General features: G+C 43.5%; 1 protein-coding gene across 2 annotated transcripts in view; it reads right to left on the reverse strand.

Moving 5' to 3' along the window:
• Window positions 1-22,463, reverse strand: part of ARHGEF37 (Rho guanine nucleotide exchange factor 37) — a 50,136-nt gene extending 27,673 nt beyond the window's left edge. The window contains exons 1-2 of one of the 2 annotated variants that reach the window (XM_044454405.1): window positions 22,417-22,463; window positions 972-1,186 (exon numbers count right to left, since the gene is read on the reverse strand). In XM_044454405.1, coding sequence (XP_044310340.1) covers window positions 972-1,178 — 207 coding nt within the window. In that variant the 5' untranslated portion in view covers window positions 1,179-1,186; window positions 22,417-22,463. Of the gene's footprint in view, window positions 1-971; window positions 1,187-21,085; window positions 21,215-22,416 lie in introns of those variants that run through there. The other variant, XM_044454406.1, reaches the window with a different exon arrangement.
• Between the last annotated feature and the right edge of the window lie 391 nt (window positions 22,464-22,854).

Raw genomic sequence — 22,854 nt, forward strand, 5'->3', positions numbered from 1 at the left:
AGTGTCATCCAGCTGAGCTCTTTTGGGCGGTGCAGGGCCTATAACACTCTGGGCCTAAAAAGGACCTCATCACACCATCAATGGTTCGCTGCGATGACTTTGCCCAGCACTTCAGGGACAGAATCGCTCAGATTTGCCACAAGCTGGACTCCACAGTCAATGTAGTTTTAGATCGGGGAGGATCCAGAGTACCGCCTGCTTCATCTTTATTGGATGAGTTTCAATTCTTGTGGCCTGAGGATGTGGGCAAGGTGTGGGTTTAGTCTGACCCACCACTTGTCTGATGGACGCTTGCCCCTTGTGGCTGCTCATCAGAGCCAAAGACAGGATATGCACCTGGGTCCTCTCTGAGGGAGGGTCAGGTCCCTGTCCTTTTGAAGGAGGCAGTGATCAGGCCTGTTATTTTCCCATTATTTTAATGTTTAATGATTTTAATGTGGTTTTTATATTACTGAATTATTGGATGCTGTGCCCTATTTTATCTGTTGCTTTGTTGTAAACTGTCCTCAGACACCAGTAGATGCATGGTCTATAAAAGCCGTATCTCCTGTGGCATTTTCAGGCCATACTCCAGGATAGACTTACTAGAACAGAGCTGCATTTGTATTCTTGGTAGGGCAATGAGCATTCTTGCTCACACAGAGAGCCTTCCCAGATCCAGGAGGCTCCCCTCTTCAGAAATTCACTACAAGGTGACAAACGCAATGAAGGAAAGGGCTGCTGGTGTGCCCTGTTTCAGTTCAGAAAGCTTGAACAGAGCTTTGGTCTGCCCCAAGTCCTGAAAGTCCTCTCAAGCAATGCAAGCTTATTTTTCATACTTCCCCAGACACACCTGTGTTCATACAATGCAGGATTCCCTGAGGTGCAGTTTAAACATTTTGGGGCACAAGTCACTTCGAAGTGAAGCTGTGGAGTTCAGGGCATCAGCACCTCCCCTCGCCCCACCCACCTCCACAAGCTCTGTGTCTCACCTGTTTCTTCTGCAGGTGACGGCGGATATCGCCAATGCACAGCTGAAGGTTGTGTACGTAGCTGGCCTCGGTGTTGATGAGCTCCTCCACAGCCAGTCGCTGGTTCTGCTCTGCCTTGTCAGGCCATTCCACTGTTTCGTATATGTGTTCTTCAGCCTCAGGGTCTTCAGCCTGGACCGGCAGTTCCTCAGTGCTGTCATTTGCCATGTCAAGAGCTGTAAAGGGAGAGGTCAACAGCTGGGCCAGAGTGCATGAGAGACTTATTAATGTTCACACCAGGAACATCCTAAGTGTACAAGTCTATGGGAATCCTTATTACAGTTTGCAAATATAAGAGACTTGTTTCAGTGAATGCTCACATGGGTAGTAGCTTAAGCCACTGGCAATTTTGGTAGCGAGTAAGAGGAGTGAAGCAGGAAGTTCATTGTTTAAAGCTAGCCTGGGCTCTGAAACTCCACAGGTCAGGGGTCTCCAATTCAGTGCCTGCAGGTATCTCTGGGCACCTGATAGGCACCTGACATTTTTTCTTTTTAACACACACATACACACAGATTTGCATGAAATGCATAGAATTGTCTAGCAATTATACATAGGCTTCAACAAAAGCAGACCAAATAGAAAACAAGGATACTTCTGAAGATGGCATCTATATACCACTTGTTCAGATACTAGCACTGTAATGTCCTTAATCCATTGCATTATAGCAGGTGAGTATTTTATACTTCCAATACTGTGATATCAGGCTCCTAACTGTCAGAAAGTCACGGAGAAGCCATTATGTTAATCATGTCTTAATTTCCATGAGGCAGTTAAATAATTCAAATAATACATCAGTGGAAAATAAAGACTGTCCCAGTCCAAAATTTATCCTCTTGAAAAGGCGCCATTACTGAGTGTTGCTCAAGCATATGTTTTAAAGAAGCATTAGCTATATTGCACCATCAGCAATTATTAGAGGTATTGTACAATGTCTTATTAAAGGGATATTGAGGCAATCAATAGACATGAAAGGTTTTGCTGAAGAAAATCACCTTAAGATCCATAAATGCAACAGGCAGATGCCAGAATAATGATCCACTGCTTTTTCAGGTGATGCCCACAGCAGATTCTCAAATTCCCAAATGTGCTCATGGGTTCCGAAAAGTTGGACAGCAATGTCCGAAAGGCTTTAACTAAGCATCACACAAAAGAACCTCTTAATGGTGTTTGCCTTTAATGCTCATCTAGGCCCTCAGACAAGCTGTTATCTAGTCTCATTTCTCAGCTGGTGGTCAGATGGTGATAATCAGTAAGGATCTGTGAGGAATTTGTGAGGTAGGGGAGGCTCACTTCCTCTCTCCCACTTAGCCACCTATCTTCAGCCTGGCTAATTGCTCTAAAGCTGTAGCTGCTGCATATTCAGAGTCCCTTCCTGTAGCCCTCAAAACTGCTTGAAGGCCAAAGGAAGTGGTCTGCCTGCTTGTACCAAATCCCCCTCAGCCCAAGGCCACCACAGAGACTTGTTTTGGGCTTTGGGGATGGATGTTTCAAGCCCCATTCATCCCAAGTTTGAGTTGCTCAGGTTTCTTTCAGTGCACCCAGCACAGACAGTGGGAGGGTGGCTATGTTATTGTCCAAGCATTACTTGTGTGATGACGGGCACTTCATAAACAAAGGGTGCATGTACAGATCAAACAGCTGTATGTGCAATTATATGTAATTCTATGCACCACACATATAAACAGTATATAAATATAGTATATATTATTATATATGGTATATACAAACCATGTGTATAAATGTACAGTATATGCAATCGTGTACTGAATATTCTTTATACTTCCCCCTAATTACTTTCAAAGCCACACTGCCAGCTGACTAATTTAGTCCTATTTGGAGCATTCAGTGAGCTCCAACAGACACAGATACAGAGATGTAACAACAGTAGGCAAACCATTCCTCTCTGGGGAACTTTTGCTTGGCCCAAGCGAAGAGATCTGTGGCCTCTGGGACCCTCTTGGCTGTTTTTCCCTGGCAGCATGGCGACTCTTTCATCTCTTGGCATGCAGTGGTTCTGGGTGGCAGCAGGCCATCATTCTCTCCCAGCTCATCTGGGGAGCAAAGGCACCTATTGCTGCCAAGACCCTGTTCTGGTCTGGCTGAGCACCCCCATTTCTCACCAGACTAAAAGGGGAAAGGGCACCCCAGAGAACACTATACTAAAACATAACCCCCCAATGTATTCCTTGTACAAGTTTTGTGAGTTTATTCCTTTCATGTGCTGAATTAATAGGTGCTGTCTACACTGTGTGATGGCTGCATTATTTCAGTTTTATCCATCTATTTTGCATCATCTCATATATCAAATGCTGCTGCTGCTGCTGCTGCTAATAATAATAATAATAATAATAATAATAATAATGTGGAGACTGTATTCTTATTTTCACATCCTTCACATTTTCATTTTGCACACTCATATCTCCCACCATGCATGCCTCACACTTTCTAAGATAGCTACAATAAGATGGCAATATTCAGTTATCTTGTTGGAAGTCTGAGGAGGGCCAAAGTTTTCCACAAGCGTTTCAGGATTTTTGAAAATCAAAAGCAGCTACGAAAGGCTGGAATTTTGGGCCAGCATGAGGGGGCAATGGTGGGGGAGAGGCTACTTAAACTTTCCAGCTTAGGACCCTTTCCTGCTCAAAATCACCCCAGCCTCTTTCCATGATGCAGAGATCCTGGAAGCAAGTGGAGGCAATACTGAGCAAAAACACAGGCTGGGGTAGAAAGGGCAACATCACTTCCCTCAGTCTATGCATTACAGGCTACAGCAAGCCTTTGACTCTGCAGCTCACAAGAAACTGTGGTATTTCTGATTAACTTGATCATCCTAAGATATAACCTGCATTGTGGACAAGAAGCTATTTCTGGGACAGTCCCTCAGCCTCTTCAATGCATGATGAACATGCAAAGAGGCCACTGAATCAATGGAAAGTTATATATGTCATCAAACTCACATAGTAGCTGGACCTCTCCGTATTATGATTATAGTGAGCTTATGCAATGCAAAAGTTGCTTAGAATATGTGATATGAGCTGGTTAATACAGGTCTATTCATATATGATAGAATCTGCATAAAATGTCAGGAAAATGTGAGGTGCTAGGCCAGGGTTGGTGACAGATGCCTACATTTCCCTAAGTTGCCCAGCAAGCAAGCTTGAGCTCTTTTGCTCAAAATGACAGCTCTGAATAGCCGACTTTGTTGCTTGCCTGGAATCGTGAGATAACCTTTCAAAACATCTTGACTGACGGAATTTTTTCTTCTTCACATCAGCCACTCAGCATTCAGTCTGCACTGTATGATGTGTCACTTTCTGGATACAATTCCCAGTACACAGTATAAAAGTCTCCTTTTAACAGGTATGGTTTCCAGCCAGCCACAGCGCCTGCTAATCCTAAATGTTCAAACTACCCCATGCCATACTGCTTAACTGTGTTTGTTACCATCTTCTATAGGAAAGCCAACCCATTTGCAATTTAATAATTTCTCCTGTCCTCAGTTAACCCTGCATTTTAGTTGGAAGGGGGAGGGGACGCACTCAACATTACCCTGTCATGAATTGCAATGTGATTATTATTGTCATACTTGCTAATTTTGTTAGCCTAAAAATTTTTTGTTACACCTAAACCTAAGCAGTTTATGCAGCAGTGTATACAGCATCAGTGGGCCCAATTAAAAATTGTCACTTGCTTGATGTAGCTCTTTGCCAATAGAAACTATGATATTTTAAAACAGAATTCTTTCAGGTCCTGTCTATTTTCCATACAGATTACTGTTAAGAATATGCTTTCATCATACTTTGAAGCTTTGGGGGAAGGGTTCCTTTTATCTTTTGCATTACATATTACATTTACTGTATTCTTCCCTTTCTCTGCAACAAAACTGAAAGTAGATACCATAGATATTCTTATCTGAATCACAGAACAAGGAATCCCTGAGGAAAAAATATCTCTAGAATTTGCTACTGAGGGGCAAATATTTAATTTCAGCAGTTTTTATGAGAAACACACCAGAATACACAGAGGGCTACTGCATGATAAAAAGCAAATGAGATTTTAACCTGAATGCAAGTATGTTATACACACACACAAAGAAACAAAAATAAGAGTCTCACAGCACCTTAAGACTCAGGAATTCATTATGGCCTGAGTTCCACCAATTATAGTCTGGATCAGAAATGATATTTTCGGCAAACAGGTACAGAGAGAAATATGAAATGCTTATGTAGAACACACAAAGTAAGCGGAGTGCAAAAACCAACCAACCAAATCAGAAAGAACAGGTAATCAGTGACAATTAATCAGAATCCTATTCTCGCCTGACCTAAAGGGTTCTTGCTATTTTTTGGGGGTGGGGGGGATTTGGACAAAGACTGTCAGTGGAGTCAGATGCACAGCTAGAGACTCTCAGTGGTGGCTGGGTATCCCATGGCAAATTTATTAATACATGAAGAATGCGTGTACAGCATCCCTCTTACCAAAAACTATACTTAAGGTAGAGTCCTCTGCCCTGTGGCCTCGACACAACCTATGTCTAGAATGAGCCATGGAGGCAATGATCTTTGCTGAGCTTTGTGCTAGCTATTTTCTCCAGATGGCTATTTTTGGACATTAGACTTAGTGTCAGGGAGGAGGACAGAGAGCTGTTGGTGCGGCCTTCTCCCCTTCGCACTCCAGCACACACCCTTTTCCTTCTCCAACGCCCAGCTGTGACCTTGGGAGGAGGCAACAGGCATGCTTCTTTCCATACCAGCTGCAAGGGAGTAACATAGAAACAGAGCAAGTCAGAAGGGGCCTCCTGGGCCATCTAGTCTGACCCCCGGCTCCAGCCAGCTCCGCTCACGACATGCCCACCATGTGCATGTCCAGCCTGTCTTTGAACACCCTCACCGATGGGGCCTCAGCGACCTCTCCTGGAAGCCTGTTCCATACCCTCAGGGTCCTGACTATCAGAAAGTGCCTCCTGGCATCTAAATGGAACCTTGGCTCCCTGAGCTTTGCTCTGTTGGAGCGAGTCCTGCCTTCCTCTACAGGGGAAAACAGGTCTCTACCCACCTCCGTGTGACACCCTCTCATGTACCTATATATTTTTTATTTATTTATTTATTTATTTTTCAATTTATATCCTGCCTTTTTCCTTCAAGGGGCTCAAGGCAGCTTACATCATTCTCCTCCTCCATCTTATATGTTGCCAACAGGTCCCCTTGGAGTCTCCTCTTCTCCAGGCTGAAAAGGCCCAATTCCCTCAGTCTGCGCCCACAAAAGATCAGTCCCTGTGTTACATTCTTAGCCCAAGAGTCAAGACCGTATGGTTTGCGCGTGCCTGAAATTTCAAGTCAGGCGGGGTGTCCAAAATACTTTCCAGTAAACAGGCCATAAATCTAGATACTGATCAGCTTTAGCAAAGTCAGAGAACGCGGATAATGATGCTTGTTGTTTGGCACAAAGAGCAGCTCTGTGAGAACTAATTTACAGCCAGCTGCAAGCACAGCTGACTACTTCAGTCAGCATGCTCTTTCATGGAAAGCTCCCCTTTCAGTCTGTTTGGGCTTATGCCCAAGCCGAGCACTCTTCCTTCTGCCTAAGGGGTGGATCCCCTCTGCCTCTGGTTCCTGCTCTTGGGGAACCCGAGGGACTGCCCAGGAGGGCAGTGCTCTGTGGCCACAACCTCTCTGTTTGACTGTGGCTGGGGCCTACTGCACTGGCTTCCTTCATCTGGGAATCCTCCTCCAGGAAGGACATGACAGGAGTCAGGACAGGGGCACAGCCTTTGGATTCCCAGTTGTGGGACCGCAGGCATTCAGGGCCTGGGATCTGAAGATTCCTGTGGCCTCCCAGATGAGCGCGTCCTTAAGAACAGGGTAGAAACCAGGTACAGAACTAAACAGAAGTTAGAGAACAGTCCTGTCTCTACCCAAATGCATAGAAACAGTGAGTCAGAAGGGGTCTCCTGGGCCATCTAGTCTGACCCCTGGCTCCAGCCGGCTCTATGTGCACGTCCAGCCTATCTTTGAACACCCACACCGATGGGGCCTCAGTGACCTCCCGTGGAAGCCCATTCCACACCCTCGGGGTCCTGACTGTCAGGAAGTGCTTCCTGGCATCTAAACGGAACCTTGGCTCCCTGAGCTTTGCTCCGTTGGAGCGAGTCCTGCCTTCCTCTGCAGGGGAGAACAGGTCTCTACCCATCTCCATATGACATCCCCTCACATACCTGTCACCAGCAGGTCCCCTAAAGCACTAAAGCCCTAAATGACTTAGGGCCTGGATATTGTCAGGGAATCCCAGTATAGCAGCCCACAAGAATGTATTCTCAGATCAACAGGGAGACTTCCATGTCACAAACCTCAGTCATTTTATTGGTGAGAACACCCAGGAAAACCCCTGTGCTGAGACAAACCTTTACAACAGCACTGCTGGGTAGAGGTACGCCCACCAGCTACAAGTTTGCAACACACAGACAGACGTTTTTATAAGTTGTGAGTCACATACACACTTTCAAGGCAATGATGAGATTCTGAATAGGTGAGAAGGCCAGGACAAAGTTGAATAACACAGAAACATTTAGGAATCTTTATAGGCATCAGGGGGAAAAAATCATGATCCACTGAAGGCTTGGGTAACAGAAAAAACAATCAGAGTTACAGAACTCTTAACAGGTTTAAAATGTTGTGGTTTTTGCAATCAGAGATAGAATCTCTTAAGGCAAAAGTGGGCTACCTAGGCATTTCTACATTGGAAAAGGAGAATAATGGAGCTCAGAGACTGCCTGCCTCCCCAGGTGTGTGGAGCTTGGTAAAAAGTTATAGTCCCTTTCTGGGCAAGAGGAGCAGGGACACTGCAGTTTGATTTCATCTCAAAAAGGCACACATAAGTAACTTTTCTCCACAAAGATTCCATAGAATCATAGAATAGAAGAGTCGGAAGGGGCCATGAAGGCCACCAGCCCAACCCCCTGCTGTTGCAGGACACCAAGTCACACCATCCCACTCAGATGGCTGTCTAGTTTTTCCTTGAATGTCTCCAGTGTGGGAGAGCCCACCACCTCTCCAGGCAGCTGGTTCTATTGTCATATTGCTCTGACAGTGAGGAAACTTTCCCTGCTGTTCAGCCTGAATCTGGGTTGCCACAACCTGAATTCATTGTTCTGTGTCGGGCATTCTGGCATTAGTAAGAAGAAATCTTGACTTTCCTCTTTGTGACAGCCTTTGAGGTACCTATAGAGGGATAACATGTCCCCCTCAGTCTTCTCTTCTCAAGGCTGCACATGCCCAGTTCTCTCAGCCTCTCCTCATAGGGCAGTGTTTCCAAACCCTGGATCATTTTTGTTGCCCTTCTCTGGACCCTTTCTAATTTACCTGCATCTTTCTTAAATCTTGGTGCCCAGAACTGGACACAGTATTCCAGGTGAGGTCTGACTTGTGAGCAGTGTAGAGGAACTACTACTTCTCTTGATTTGGAATTAATACTTCTGTTAATGCATCCCAAAAAAGCATTTGCCCTTTTGGCAGCTGCATCGCATTGTTGGCTCATGTTTAGTCTATTGTCCACAATTACTCCAAGGTCTTTTTCTTTTTCAATTCTGTTGAGGCATTCCTCAAATCTTGAGGTTAAGTAACAAAGAAAACCCGCTTTGCCACTTGTCATAACATTCAATTAATTTTACATCTTTTGACATGTATCTTGTCTTACACTGTTTTGTATGTGCCTTTTCCTACCAGTATTCTCTTTTTTCCACATAAATCTAAATGTCCAGGTTCATACACCTGGGGGCATGTGGACCCCAGGTTGGGAATCATTGACTAGACAATTATTCTTGGCTTGCTTTCCAAGGTTTGTTTGTTTGTTTATAAAATTTGTATGCCGTCCATTACTTGTGTCTCTGGATGGCTTACAACAAAGGTTAGGTTTGCACTGACTTCCAAGATCGAAACCTTGAAGATTGAGAGATGGGGGCGGGGGGGGGGGGAATCAAGGGGCAGAGGAGTGTGAGGCTGTCGCAAGGCTCTGCCCCCAGATTCTCAGGCAGTCCATGGGAACGGACTTGGCTTGGAAGAGGAGCGAGGGGACAAAGGAGAGCAGTAAGAAGATCCCATGACCTCTGCTGTCCCTGACTCCTTGATGTGGCATCAGGATAGAAGAGCCACCCAGTTAGAGGGCTTCTGTAGGTCTTGGAAGCTACCCCTTCTCTAGAGGGACCCAGTCAGAGGGCTAGAGCGCAGCATTACCGAAAAGGAGGTTTTTCTGAAATATTATCTAGTTTGTTTTCAACTAAGCACATTGTTCATGCACGGAGACTAGTCTTTCAGTTGCTGTAGCTTATTGGCTGTGAATTGGCAATAAAGAGCTATTTTCCAAAGAGACTGGGCAGTTCTTTTTACTATTGTTGGCCTATTGTGTTGTCCAAACACAATCGTGGTATTTTGCCATGGTACACTTGATCTTGAGAAACCACAGTAAGAAACGTTTGTTATATAATTTCTCTATACCTCTGTGGCTTCTGGGTGGTCTGAATCCAGGATCAAAGTTTCCAGTGCCAGAGACAATACATTTGTTGATAAGGGGCAGAAGTCTGTATTTCTGTTCCCTCCCCATGAATTCTAAGGTACCAAACATTACAAAATATTTCACAAATCATGCACATTCTTTCTTGTTTAAAGAAAAGTTCTCCCAACCATTGCCAACAGATGTAGTTCTGTACCCAAACGTACCCGGTTGTATTCTTATCTCAGACTAAAGCAGCTCTGAGAAGAATGCCAACCACATTTTCTGACTATTTGAAAAGCGACACTTTAGTGATGAAAAAGAAAGAAAAATAAGAAATAATAAGAAAAAGTAATAACGTTCTCTAAATAGCAGAGAATTCATATATGGTCTTTGCACAGCCAATGGAGGAGTCAAAGTATTGAGGTGTTGTCATGCCTTACCTGGAGCAGTCTTCATCCTAGGACCAGGATGGCCTATTTTAGCTGGAGAGGCCCGATTCAGGTGAAGAGCTTCAGGCCCAGCTGGAATCCTCTTCCTAGCCACCCTGGAGGGGGAGCCCTCCTGGAAGGATCCACCCCTTCCAAATGAAGGGCTAGCAAGGGGAGAATTACGCCTAGGCCCGAGTGCAGGACAGGTGTGTCCTCCCAAGCATAAAGAACATGGTTCTCTCAACAAGAATAAGTTGTAGAAAGAACTTTATGGAGCAATACAATTGTAATGTGCTTCTTCTGCACAAACTGTCATGATCACATAGTTTGAAGAGTTTTGTGATTTTTAAAGCAATATACAAATTGGGAAATGCATCCTGTAAATCATTTTTGTAAATCAGGAGCAATAGATCAAGTGAGTTTGAGTGTGTCATATTTCTACAGATCAGTTGTGCTTGTTCTTTAAGCATTTCAAGCTCTGAAGCAAATTCTACAGACTCCAAGTTTTCAGAATACTTAAGAGTCAAGTTAGCACAACACTTCCTTATATCTGAATTACTTATCTGCATTAAGTTCTGAACCATTTAAAAAGGCATAATCTTCATTTAGCACTCTAGCACTCTCAAAGCTGGTACTTTATCTGAATTAATCTTCTATTGAAGATTACATAAACTGTTTACATGAACCACCCTTTTGTTGACAATGTCCAGGCCTCATTCTCAGCAAATTCCTCAGCCATCTTTCCCCTTGTGATTCTTCTTTCTGTCTCCACTTATAGGTGGTTCTTCAAACCAGCCATCAAAACTGGAAATGTTTAATAAAGTTTTCACCAAGACTTTCATTAGATGAACCGATCCAGTATCATACTTCTGTATTTCCTTACTGACCCAACTGATCTCTTTCAAGATACAATTCCATATTACCAAATTCAACACAAAACAGAAATCCACCACAGCGTTGAGAGGACTTCTGTCTTCAGGTTTTGTTTCCAGATTAAAAGTCCTATCTTGAAGATCTTCCAGTGCTTCAACTATTTTGTTAAGGTTGTTTGTTAAGAACTCAGACCCTCTGACTTTGCAGACCACCTCATCAGACTGGTTCCTTTCAGACTACTTTGTGTAAGTTTTCATAATATGCCAGTGTATTGTAGATGACACAAAGAAGCCAAACGCTCTGCGCTATAACAAACTGATATGCTGCCTCTTTGGGGCAGGATGAAGAAGCATGTACTCCTATAACTTTGAGTGGGCTAAGCATGGTACATGTTATATCCCAAAGGACGCCTTGTCAGTCCTTGGCAAACAGACCACAAGACCAGAGTGGAGAGGAGGAGAAGCTCCTTTATTTTACCTGCGCAGGGACCAACACTTTAGTAAAGTGCGGTGCCTATGTATGGTATTACAAGCCTTTTTATAGCATCTCTTTATCTCTGGAAAAGTACTAACGTATGTCTTCGGCACGTCTCTTGCCACCGTTTCTGCTGACCACCCCTAATCGTCGCTGGTATCCGGGTCTTGCAGGCCTCTTAGTCACGTTATCTTCCCTGCCTGACCTTGCGCTCGTGCTTCTTGTGCATAGCCATCATCACCTTGTTCCTGTTTCATTTTGTTTCGCATGGTGGTGCTTGCATGACTCTGAGAGGGTCGGGGTATTCCCTGCACCTTTCAGATAAAGTAGTTAGCAAGTAGGTGTGCCGTGAGCAAGGGTGGGCTAGGTTCAATAAGCGATAAGCGGGTATTCTGTGCTGCTAGCTAGCCCAGTTCAGTACACAAACAACACACTTATTCTTTTTATGAATTCTGGCCTGAACTTCCTTATGAATATCAGCCATATTACCACCCATTTTCATATGAGTGGCCATGACAATAGTTTACGTTAAAGCCATCTGTATCAAATTTACTTAGGATTTCTTCAGCAATATACTCCGCAGTTTTACCATGCATTTCTTTAAAAAAATCAATAAAATCTTATTTTATTTCACACTCACTGCTTGCATTTAGTTTCACTAACTGAATTACTCGATTTATCTGGTCACAGTATGATACATCAGGTGTACCATCAAACATGACAGTAAAGTATTCTATGGACACAATATCTCTTAAGAGCTCCGCACAAACTTTCTGTGTGTAAATTCTATGACTTCATTTTTGATTGACCTAGTAGGTAAGATACTTGTAAATTTGCGACAGATCCAATCTGTGCTTTAAAGTAGGATTGCTAGAAATTTTTGCTAGATGTGTTCAAAATCAAGTTCAAAAAGTTCCTTGTGATTTTGAAGCAGAACTAGTAGTAAGTGTAATTGAATTTTAATCAGAGCCTTGAAAAGAAAGAAATTTTGTAACAAGATACAGAACAGCATTAATGGCAATGTAAAGAATTCCCCAGAGAGGTCCGCCTGGCGCCGTCGTTATTTGTCTTTCGGCGCCAGGCAAAGACCTTTTTATTTAAGCGTCATTTTAATTGTTAACAGTATTTGCTTATTTTATCTGGCCAGGGTGATTTATTTTATTTTACATTGTTATTTATTTTATATTGTTATTTTTGTATTTTACTTCATGTTGTGAGCCGCCCTGAGGCTTCGGCGAATGGGGTGGCATAGAAATGTTTTAATTAATAAATAAATAAATAAACAAACAAACAAACAAACAAACTTTCTACTGATTTTTCTGTTTCTACTGATTTTTCAATTTTTTTATGCCACTAAAAGTTCTGATGGTTTTCAAAAGAGTTTCCACCGGACTGTACATTTTTGTGCAGTATCGAAGATACATGTTGAGACATCTTTTCTGATGACATTTTGCAGTTAGCAAAACTTGTGATTCGCAAAGTAGACAAACATTTGGCAACATGTGACATGTTAAGGAAAAGCCTCTTTGGAGCACAAAAAAGAGATTTCTCTGGGGGTTTTTTTTTTACTGTATTAACCAGATTCCTTTGACTGTTTCACCATTAAGCATGACTTTCAGCCCCTGAAAGAGTCAAACATTGGTTTCCTCCCTGAGCTGACCTATTATCCAAATAGCGTGGTTATTTCCTAGTGCTGCCATCACACCACTGAGAAAGTGTGGTATTTTTTCAATCATCTTTTCAATTATGGGACCAAGGCCAGGGTCCAGGGATTCTACTGATATTCTTTTCTTGTAGTGGCTGATCTACATTTTCTGATGACAGTTCTTCCAGCTGCATTTCTCATTGCGTTCTGGGCACCAGGAATGAGATGCATGAAGCATCATTGCCAATTTCTGATATTCTTCTTCCTGCAAAACAATTCATTCTGCTCTGGATTTCTTTCACCAGACTTTCACAGCAGCGGCACATTCTTGATCTCGCTTTCCCTTCTCTTCTGCTGGCTTCCTCCATTTTGCACTGGACAGCCTCTTTCATGGATTACTCGTCATCACGGATAAGATGAAAGAGCAACTGATGCTGCTACCTGCAAGCCACCGTTTCCCGCTTCCGGCTTCAGTGTCCTCTCACTCTCCGTGGGTGGTTGCACACACAGTGTGTAGAAATGCTCCCCTATTGCCACTGCCTGAGAGCACAACCAATGCAAAAGAGTCTGAGATACCGAAAAGGAGAAGGAAGGCAACTAGCAAGTAAGCCAATAAGGCTTCACTGCCAGCAGCTGATGCTGTCACTGTCTTCCTGGTATCGTCCTGCAGACAGAGAGACTCTGGCAGTGGTGGCAGAACATGCAGTCTCTGAAAAACTGCAAAGGAGGCTGGAGTGAGCCAGAGAGCTGGAAAGACAAATGAAGGTAGGACAACAATTTTGCCTGCCTGCTAGTAATGGAAAGGACACTTGTTTTTCCAGCCTTCTGGTTCACTCCTCCTTCCCTTTAGCTTTTTTGATCTTGCATGTTCTCCTGCTGCTGCGGCCTGAAAGCAATGCAAAAGCAGGTGGGACTGGGAGAGTGCAAGAGAGGAGGAAATAAAGCAGCAAGCTGGACAGGCAGGCATCCTTTTCTGACCTTGCTGGCAGCAGACGTTAACTGCCTTCCCACCCATCCACAACCTCAGCAGAGTATGAGTGAAATGGTGTATTTTGGTGATCCGCATTGGCAGGGAGTTTGGGCCCGATGGCCTTCTTGGCCCCTCCCAACCCTGCTATTCTACGATTCTATGTGTGCAAACCGTAGTGCCAGGTCTTGAGGGCACCAAGGGCAGGCTGGTGGTGCCAGGGCAGCCATAGCTCAAATGCTCTCTTTTTCTGACTCTCTTTTTCTCAGTCTGCAGCTGCTTGAGAGATGCTTTGTTACCCGCCAGCCTGTTTCCCAGGGGGAATGCTGACCTTGCCCTCTTCAGGCATCTCCAGTTCTCAGGATCATTACAAGAAATATGAAGTGCAACATCTTTGTTTACTTGACTTTCCTGCCACAATAAAAATATTTTGCACCTTCACAGTGTGCATGAAGCTGTAACAATGCCAATTTAATTGTTTCAATCCCAGTTAACTTGTAACACAGCAAAACGCAGAAAAGTCAAAGGGGGGTGAATGCATCCACAAGGCATTGTGTAAATGTGGGTGTGTGATTTTGTATATTTTAAAGAACGTTTAAAATTATTAACATTTGAAATCTATAAACTATATAAACAGGAAGCAATTTCCTTGTTTTTGGAGTTTTGTAGTATCACCTGCATATTGGGTGACCATTTGTTAATGCAGTGGGGAGGCAGGAGAGAGGAAGTTGGGAACTTAGACATGGTGGATTCACCCAGGATCCTCACCCCAAACAGGCCAACATCATTCCAAATCAAGCATGACTTTTATTTTTCTGCTTGTACCTCATTCTCTTTATGTCCATTTCAGAGACCTCAAAAGCACAACCCTTTGCGAGTTTAGACAGAAAAAAGGCTTACAGTTCCCAGCATTAAGAAGACTTAAGCTGTTATCTATGTATGTATTAATGCCCACATACCCTACTTTTTTTTTCCTTTTCACAAGGAACCCAAAGGATCGCACAATCCTCTTCCTCTACATTTTATTTTCACAACGGTTCTGTGAAGTAGGTTAGGCTGAGAGTCAGTGGTGAGTCCAAAGTCACCCATGAGCTGCATTGCCAAGGAGGGAACCAGAACCAGAACCCCAGTCTTCCAAGGCCTAATACAACACTCTATCCCTTACTCCTGGTTCTGTTACTAACTGTGATATATATTTTCCCTTTTTTACCTCACTAGGAATGTCCCCAGGTTAAACTAATCTATTTCTTCTAGGCTTGAGGCCAAAAGGAAGTCCTCAAATATTTTCAGTTCAGTTACAGACACTAGCTAGGACAATGCTTGAGGCTCTTCATTGTGGTGTATTATTCCCTCAAGCCAAGAGAATTTTAGGAAATGCTGATTTAGCACATGTGAAAGTAAAACTATCCTAGTTAGGTCTGGCCTGAGAGAGTTTGTTAAATTCTTTCATGTATTAGTCATCTCAGTACATACTTATCCCTATAGAATTCCCCCGGTGTGGCATAGCAGTTCAAGCACTGGTTGGGGACTCAGGAGAGAGGGTTCCAGTTCCCACTAAACGATGAAGTTCACTGACTCTCAGCCTAACCTACCTCACAAGGTTGTCATGAGCATGAAGTAGTAGGAGGAGGAAGACCATGTAAACTACCTTAGGTTCCTTAGAGGAAAAAAGCTAGAATGTAAATTTAATAATTAAATAAATGGAAGACCCAAATGTTGTGGATTCACCTCAATACATGCATACACAACAGACAACACAACCATTAAGTACAGTGACCATAAATGGATCCCTTTAAATGCTAAAATGTATATAGAAGTTCTACAGAGACCAGTTTTTTGTGGCGGGTAGAGCTCTGGACTGAAGGCCCAGGAGATCCAGGTTCTAGTCTGAGCTCAGCCATGAAGTTCCCTGGGTGACTTTGGGCCAGTCACTCTCAGTCCAACCTACTTCACAGAGTTGTTGTTGTGAGGATAAAATAGAGCTATGTAAGCTGCCTTACGTTCTTCACAAGAGGGAAAACGGTGGGATATATGCCATGCATTGTAATAATAATGATACAGGAGTATTTACAGTGATATAAAATAAAACCAAAAAAGATCAGCTGAATCAGCTGAATTCTGCTTTGCATCTCTTCCTATTATGATATGGTTCTCCTGCTTATTTGGTATAAATTAGTCTTGCTACATTATCAAATGTCTTTTACCATTAAGACCTGTACAAAAGGGAAAGATTCAGGAGATAAAGATTTTCTGCATAGAAGAATTAAGTGAATGATGCTAATTTTCTACCTATCATGTGCTTGCTATATAGACCCAGAAGCAGTGCTAGAAAGAAAATGGTTGCGCTTTCACCCTAACTTTCTTTCCTCGCCATCATAACACGAGACAGCAGAATAGAGCATACACAATCATTACTCTTCTGTCTTTATCTCCCAAGAGCAAAGGCTGGACTCAGACTCAGCAAATACATCCCAATTTTTAATGAAGATGGATGGCAAAGTACGGTCTCTTGGCAAAAGATAAAATACTTTTTTTTAGACTTGCCATGATCAAAGAAAATCATAGTATTCCCAGGACCATCCAATACTTAGACCTAACTGGTATTGCTGCTGTCATTTCACCTGAGCATTTCCACTTTGATGAGTCCAGCAACTTTGCTTTTCAAGCGATACAAAAAGTTAGTTGTAGCTTGGAGGGACCAAAGGGGTTGCATTTCTGGAAAGCACGATAGGAAAGATTGCGCCAATGCACAATCTGGTAGGAGTCAGAAGATTTACAGACTGGAAACGAGCCTGCTAACCTGAGAATATCTGATGATACTTCTGCTGTTTGATGCGATTATGCCTTTTGTCATCATGATTATCTAGAAAATAAATTATGTAGTTGTATGGGCGGGGGGGGGGACTAATTAGCAATTACTATGTCCCAAAAAATCAGATGATTTTCTGTTCACAACTTTAAAAACTTAAGTCTGCCTTCTGCCTTCTTAATATAAAGCAGACCTCTTGCTTTATGATAATAACATAAAGACTCTGGGATAAGCCGCTACTTCCCTTATGGCATCAGTTTTGTTCTGTGCCAGATTTAGTAAGGCAAATATAAAAGGTTGCACTACAGAAGTTTGTTACAATTTTTGATATTACTCTGGTGTGTTTTATTCTTAGTTTGGTAAAGTGGTATTTCTACAAATATTGGAAATCAGTGTTAAGGATTTTGTTCATTTTCTTTGATCTTTGTCTAATGTGTTCATTTTTACTTCAGTATTGAATATTTTGCCCTGTTATATTGTGATAATAAAAAGTTATAACCAATGACATCAAGTGGAACAAAAATGCAACTTCGGATGCAATCCTATGCATGCTTAGACAGAAAAAAATCCTACGGCTCCCACCATTCCCCAGCCAGCCAAGGACCTGTAGCATTTTATTTTGTGTACATGTGCATCACATTGTGCCCATAAGGGTTTCAACTTGCATGCTCAAAAGGAGCCTGGGCACTTTGCAGCTCCTGAAAAACATTGACTTTAAACCATGCATTGTTTTTTTTACGGGGGGGGGAATGAGAAATGTTCCTTGGAAGAAATAGTTCTCCCTTCGTTGTCTTATTTGCTTCCTGCTGGAAAAAAATGGAAGGAACTGAAATTGCATACTTCTTGAATTCTGTTTAATGCTTGTTTCAAAATGAAAGAGGGAGAGGCACTCACAAAATGTTCCAAGCAGAGTCATATTATCAGGGCAAGAAAATCATCACAAAAAACACATCTGTTGACTCACATCCACAGTATGGAACAATTTGTTTTTCCTGAAACACCTAATGATTTTGAAGCAAACATCAAGTGCTGGATCTAAGGAAGCCAAATGATGCATGCGAAGGAAAGAATGAAGGCAGAGAAAACCCAAGGAAGTCCATCAGAATATTCTGGGCTAGTTAGGAAATATACGGTGGAAATTTTGGACATTTCATAGGAATTTAAAGAATCTAATTGTGGAAATGGGACAAAACTGTATTTTAACTTTGTAACATGTTACATTTATGCCAGGTATAATTTTGAAGAGAGACCTGTCATTTCTATGAAGTTTTCTTATTTGTAGGAAACTGGAGAGGATATTGTGGCTTGAAAGGCTGTTTTTCTTTAAATGGAAATGGATGGATTCAGGGCTGTTGTGATTCAAGGCAAGTCAGTGCAATCCTGAAGAGCAGCCTCATCACCAAAAGCTCAAGACGTAACATGATGAGTGTATTTGTGTCACCAGTCTAAGGATGACACCTCGCTCTCTCCATCGTTCATGAGAAGCAGGTGAGGCCAGCACTGTCCTGAAAGAGGACGGCCACATATACTCTGTTACAGAGGGCCTTCCTCTGCTTGAGGACATTCTTTATTTGAAGGGCCACCCAGCCCAAGTCCAGTTTAAAGAGAAAGAACCATAAGAATTGTGATCCCTCAAGAGCTGATCAGGCAGGCACACTGGTCACCTAGTCAGTTTTCTATGCTATGGTGAACTCTACTGCATTTCTATTAAAATTATAAATTTTAAATCTGCCTCTATACATTTAAGTTAGCCTCTGCAAATGTTATACAAACCTCTGTTCTCTTTTTGGGTGATGCAATCCCTCTTTTTTCTCTTTTCCTAAGTTGACTCCTGGACCCTGAAACAGTGCTTGGGTGTGGTTATAGACAGGCAATGAAGGCGAACATACCGAGACCCATCCAGAAAAGATGGAAGTAATATTGTTTGGGACATGAATTATGTCCAGTCTGCACTAGATGGGTTCACACTTCTCCAAAGGACTGAGCCTGCAGTCTGAGGATGCCCATTTTTCCAACTGTGACATTATAGGACTGAGTACCGTGCCTGTTATCAGCTTCTGTAACCAGGATAGCTTGGTCTCTGCTAAGCCTCAATTAGCCCTGCTCCTAGGTATACCTGCGTTTCGTCAGTTGTGCTGGCTCCCAATTTATTTCTGGGGCAAATTTAAGGTGTGTGTTTGTACTGGGAGATGGGGGATGTAACTGTTTTTAAGGCTTGGGGCCAGGTTACCTGCCAAGCCCCACTTCTAACACATGTATCTAGCCAAACCTTACATCAGGGGTCTCAAACTCGTGGCCCGCAGGCCAATTGCCGGGACAGGTGGGGCACGGGGGAGGGCCCTGCAGCCTTCAAAGCGCCGGCAGCGCCCGGGCCGGCCGCAGGATGAGCGGCCCACCCCCACCGCGGTGGTGGAATACTTGATGCGGCCCAGCCTCACCCAGACTCTACTTCCAGCGGCCCCCAGGTCAGTTGAGTTTGAGACCCCTGCCTTACATTCTTCAGAGCCCCTGCTCTAAGGCCCCCAACCAAAAGAAGTGAGGTAGGTGGTCACCAGGGAAGAGGCCTTTTTGGCAATGACACTCATTTCCCTAGAGAGAATCAGCACCATCCTTTTGGTGTTGTTGGTGTTCAGTGAAGATCCTCTTTCCCTGATCATTTTAAATAATTTGTCCAGCTCCTCAGTGATGTGACTGTGCTCCTCAGTCTCAAAATCTGTGTTTGAACTATGGGGTTGTTTAGAGTTCCTCCACCCCGCTGCTGTTACTGCATCTACAGGGCTTTATGGTTTTATTTCTCAGTTTGTAATGGTATTGTTCTTACTGCTTGTTGATTTTAATCTGCATATGGCAAGCCTAGGATGAAAGCCTTCCAAAATGTTCTGTTCATCTCAGCCCTGCTTCATTCTAGTAAATTCAAGGATGTGGTTTCCTTTAGGAATTGATTCATCTCATAGTTGGATGGGGTAGCATAGAATTGTCATAAATAAATGTTTATGAGGAAACTATGTGTGGTGGAACATGAAAGGAGAGATAAGAATACAGAATTGGGCCAGAACTTTGTATTCAATGTAATGAAAGGGCAATATAAAAGACAAGGATGGTTTTGCAGACAGTTGGCCAAGGAAACAAAAACACATGTGATGGTTAAGTATAGCATCTGGCCTTGCAGAACAGCTGCAGTTTTGTTGCATAGAAAGGGAAGTCTGCTGGTTGTGAGTTCCACAGTAGTTTCATGACCAAGCAACCCTAGGGGGAGGGAGGGCAGAAAAGGCCAAACAACACTGATTATTTGGCCAAAAACTTAATTATGCTTTGCTCAGGCCAAATTGAGCCATTAAAGTTGTGACAGAGAACTAGGTGGAATGTTGCTCAATCAGGATTCATAAGAAGCTGTACATCTAAACTTATTTTTGGTGCCCTCCATATACCTGGGAGCCAGCTGACTACATGAGACCCCTGCATTTTCAGTCACTGCATGGCAAAAAGATGGTGCAGTATGCTTCCTATCAGGAAGGGTGAAAGGAAGCCAAGTATTCAGATTTGGTCCTATAAAAGCCTCTGTCTGTATGTTTGAAAAAAGCATGGAGCATCATTCTCCTAAGACACTACCATTTTAGAGTCCCGACAGAAGATTTCATGTGGCGCTCTCTCCACACCAAAATCCCATCCGGAAAGACTTCCTGTGTCAGGAAGGGTAACTGTAGCCTTCTCTCACACACATTCAATTCCTGCATGCTGGAAGTTTTTAAAGTGGGGGAGCATGCAAACATACCATCCCTCATCCACTCTGAAGTAGTATGGTCCCTACAGGGCTATAACACACTTTTTCTGAACATGTGAAACACCACAGAAACAATTGGCATGAAGGAGGCGGTATCATAATTTATAATCTATATCTTCTTTCTAAGGTTTCCCACACCATTTGGGCTGCCCCTCCCCCCCCCAACTTTTCTGGCAGGACATCTGTATCGCATGATGGCAATCAATAAATAAAAACAAACAGGTGTCACTTTGCGTATCACTGCACCTGTTGAATGTCTGCATGTTCAGTAGCTGCAAAATCCACAGGAACCCTGCCAGAAAATAAATTGTGGCAAAGTTACTGGCTCTATGAAAAGAGTGGAAATAGCAGTATTCAGCTTTACCTCCTCCGGTGACAATCACCTGATCCTTTCACCCAGAAGGCAATGGAAATGGAAAGATCTGGAATGTGGTTATGTAACCTGTCCACTCCTCCATGTAGGAAAAGACTGCAGTGATTAATGGCTGCCCTACACAATTCTGCTAACCACACACATTTCCAAGGGCTTGCCCCTGCTCTGTTGGAGAATAGCTCCATTGTCAGCAGAGCAAATGCTGCTGAGTTCTTCCTTCGCGCCTATTAATTCTTACCTGCTAATTAGCCAGCGACTTCAAGCTTGTTCAAGCTGCTGCTTCTGCTGCCACTGCTGCCTTTCAGAGAGTTAATAATAAACCCACTCTGTTCCAGCTGCAGGGACGCAGCCTAGGTGAATCGAAAGGGCCGGCCCACTCAGCTGTGTGCATGTGCCCGGGTGCCAGGCCCCGCTCTGTGCTCGTGCTGCCATTCCCTCCCTACGCTGTTTACTGGAGGAGCAGGCGGCCGAATGCAAGCCCGAGAGAGTCAGATGAGCATGGCTGCTAAGGACTGCCCTGTGCAGCACACGCAGCCAAGGCAACAAATGCTGTGGCAGCGGGCCAGCTCTGGAGACTGCTGGATGGAAGTGGAATGCGCGCTGCCTGGGAAGCACTAACCAGGCCTGACAGGGAGACAAAAGTAGGCAAAACACTGTGGGGGACAGATCGGGTGAGCCCCAGAATGCAGCTCAGCTGACCCAGCTTTGCCTTCAGCCACGTCTGAGCCTAGGGGATTCTTCCCTGCGTGTTTACTGACTGGCAAGCACATTCCCAGCACATCATCCCTGGGCAGCTTCATCTACTTTTATTAACCAGCATGGTCTGGGGCATCAGGACAGCTGTGAGCAGGCAGGTTTTGCTCGATAGATAACCCTAAAAGTGCCAATGGCCCACGCTGCCGCCGCCATGCCTGGCTGGTGGGACATAAGATCTCTCCCGGGATTGATTTTTGAGCATTTGGTAATTACACGTTTTTGCACCATAATAGTCCCAAATCAAAACAGATTTGATTGGGAAGAAGCACAAATTGTACCAGCAGATGAGGTAGGTTTTATGTTTAATTCATGTTTATTAAATTTCCACATCTTTATCATCATGTTCTGCCTGTGTGGGATGGGGAAAAGAATTATTCCAAAACACTGCAGCCAGCCAACTTTCTCAGACATGACAGCATAGCTTTACCAAGGCCTGGCTCTCCTAGTAGCTGGTGCAGCCTGCCCAATCATTTGTTTAGGTATCCTCAAGGTGACCCAGGAAAATGGAAGGGTGGTACAGTCATACCTCTTAGTTCAGCCAAAAATGCCCTGTGGTGTACTGTAGGGTTTTGGCTAAATTTTAATTCACATTGGTTTCAAATTTGCCTTCAACTGAATTGGCTTCCCATATCTTCCCTATTCTGTGTTCTCATAACTAATGTTCCAAGGTTTATTTCCTTCTCTGTAGTGACTTAAGAAGGCTTCTATCTTTCTTAGAAAGAGGCATTCAGTAGCCTAACACCATTCTTTGCTTTTAGTTGGGTCTCTACAATGTGACTATGTTCTAAACCAGGGGTCTCAAACTCAACTTACCTGGGGGCCGCTGGAAGTAGAGGCTGGGTGAGGCTGGGCCGCACCAAGTATTCCACAAAAAAAGGATTTCAAGTATTCCAAAAAAAAGTACAACTGATCCAATCTTCTCAATCTTTACTAATAATAATTCAGAACATGAACGGTTCTTCAGAACATAGGCTTCTCTTACTTCCTCCTACTCCTTGCTTCCAGAGACCTGACAGCGCTTCCTCTTACACAGCTGAGCCACATTTGGCTTGAGGGAGGAAGCAACTGAGACCCTCAGTATGACTTGAAGATGTTCATCAGTAAGTTTGGACCTGAACTTTGACTTATTAAAGTTCATGGTGGAGAAGAGCTTTTCACACAGATAGGTGCTCCCAAAAAGGCACATGGTCCGCTTGAACATCCTGGAAAGCTCAGGGAAGGTAAGGAGCAATTCTATCAAAAATTGTCCAA

This window comes from Varanus komodoensis, unplaced genomic scaffold (genome assembly GCF_004798865.1).
Source record: "Varanus komodoensis strain SLA01 unplaced genomic scaffold, ASM479886v1 scaffold7_3, whole genome shotgun sequence".
Taxonomy (NCBI): Eukaryota; Metazoa; Chordata; class Lepidosauria; order Squamata; family Varanidae; genus Varanus; species Varanus komodoensis.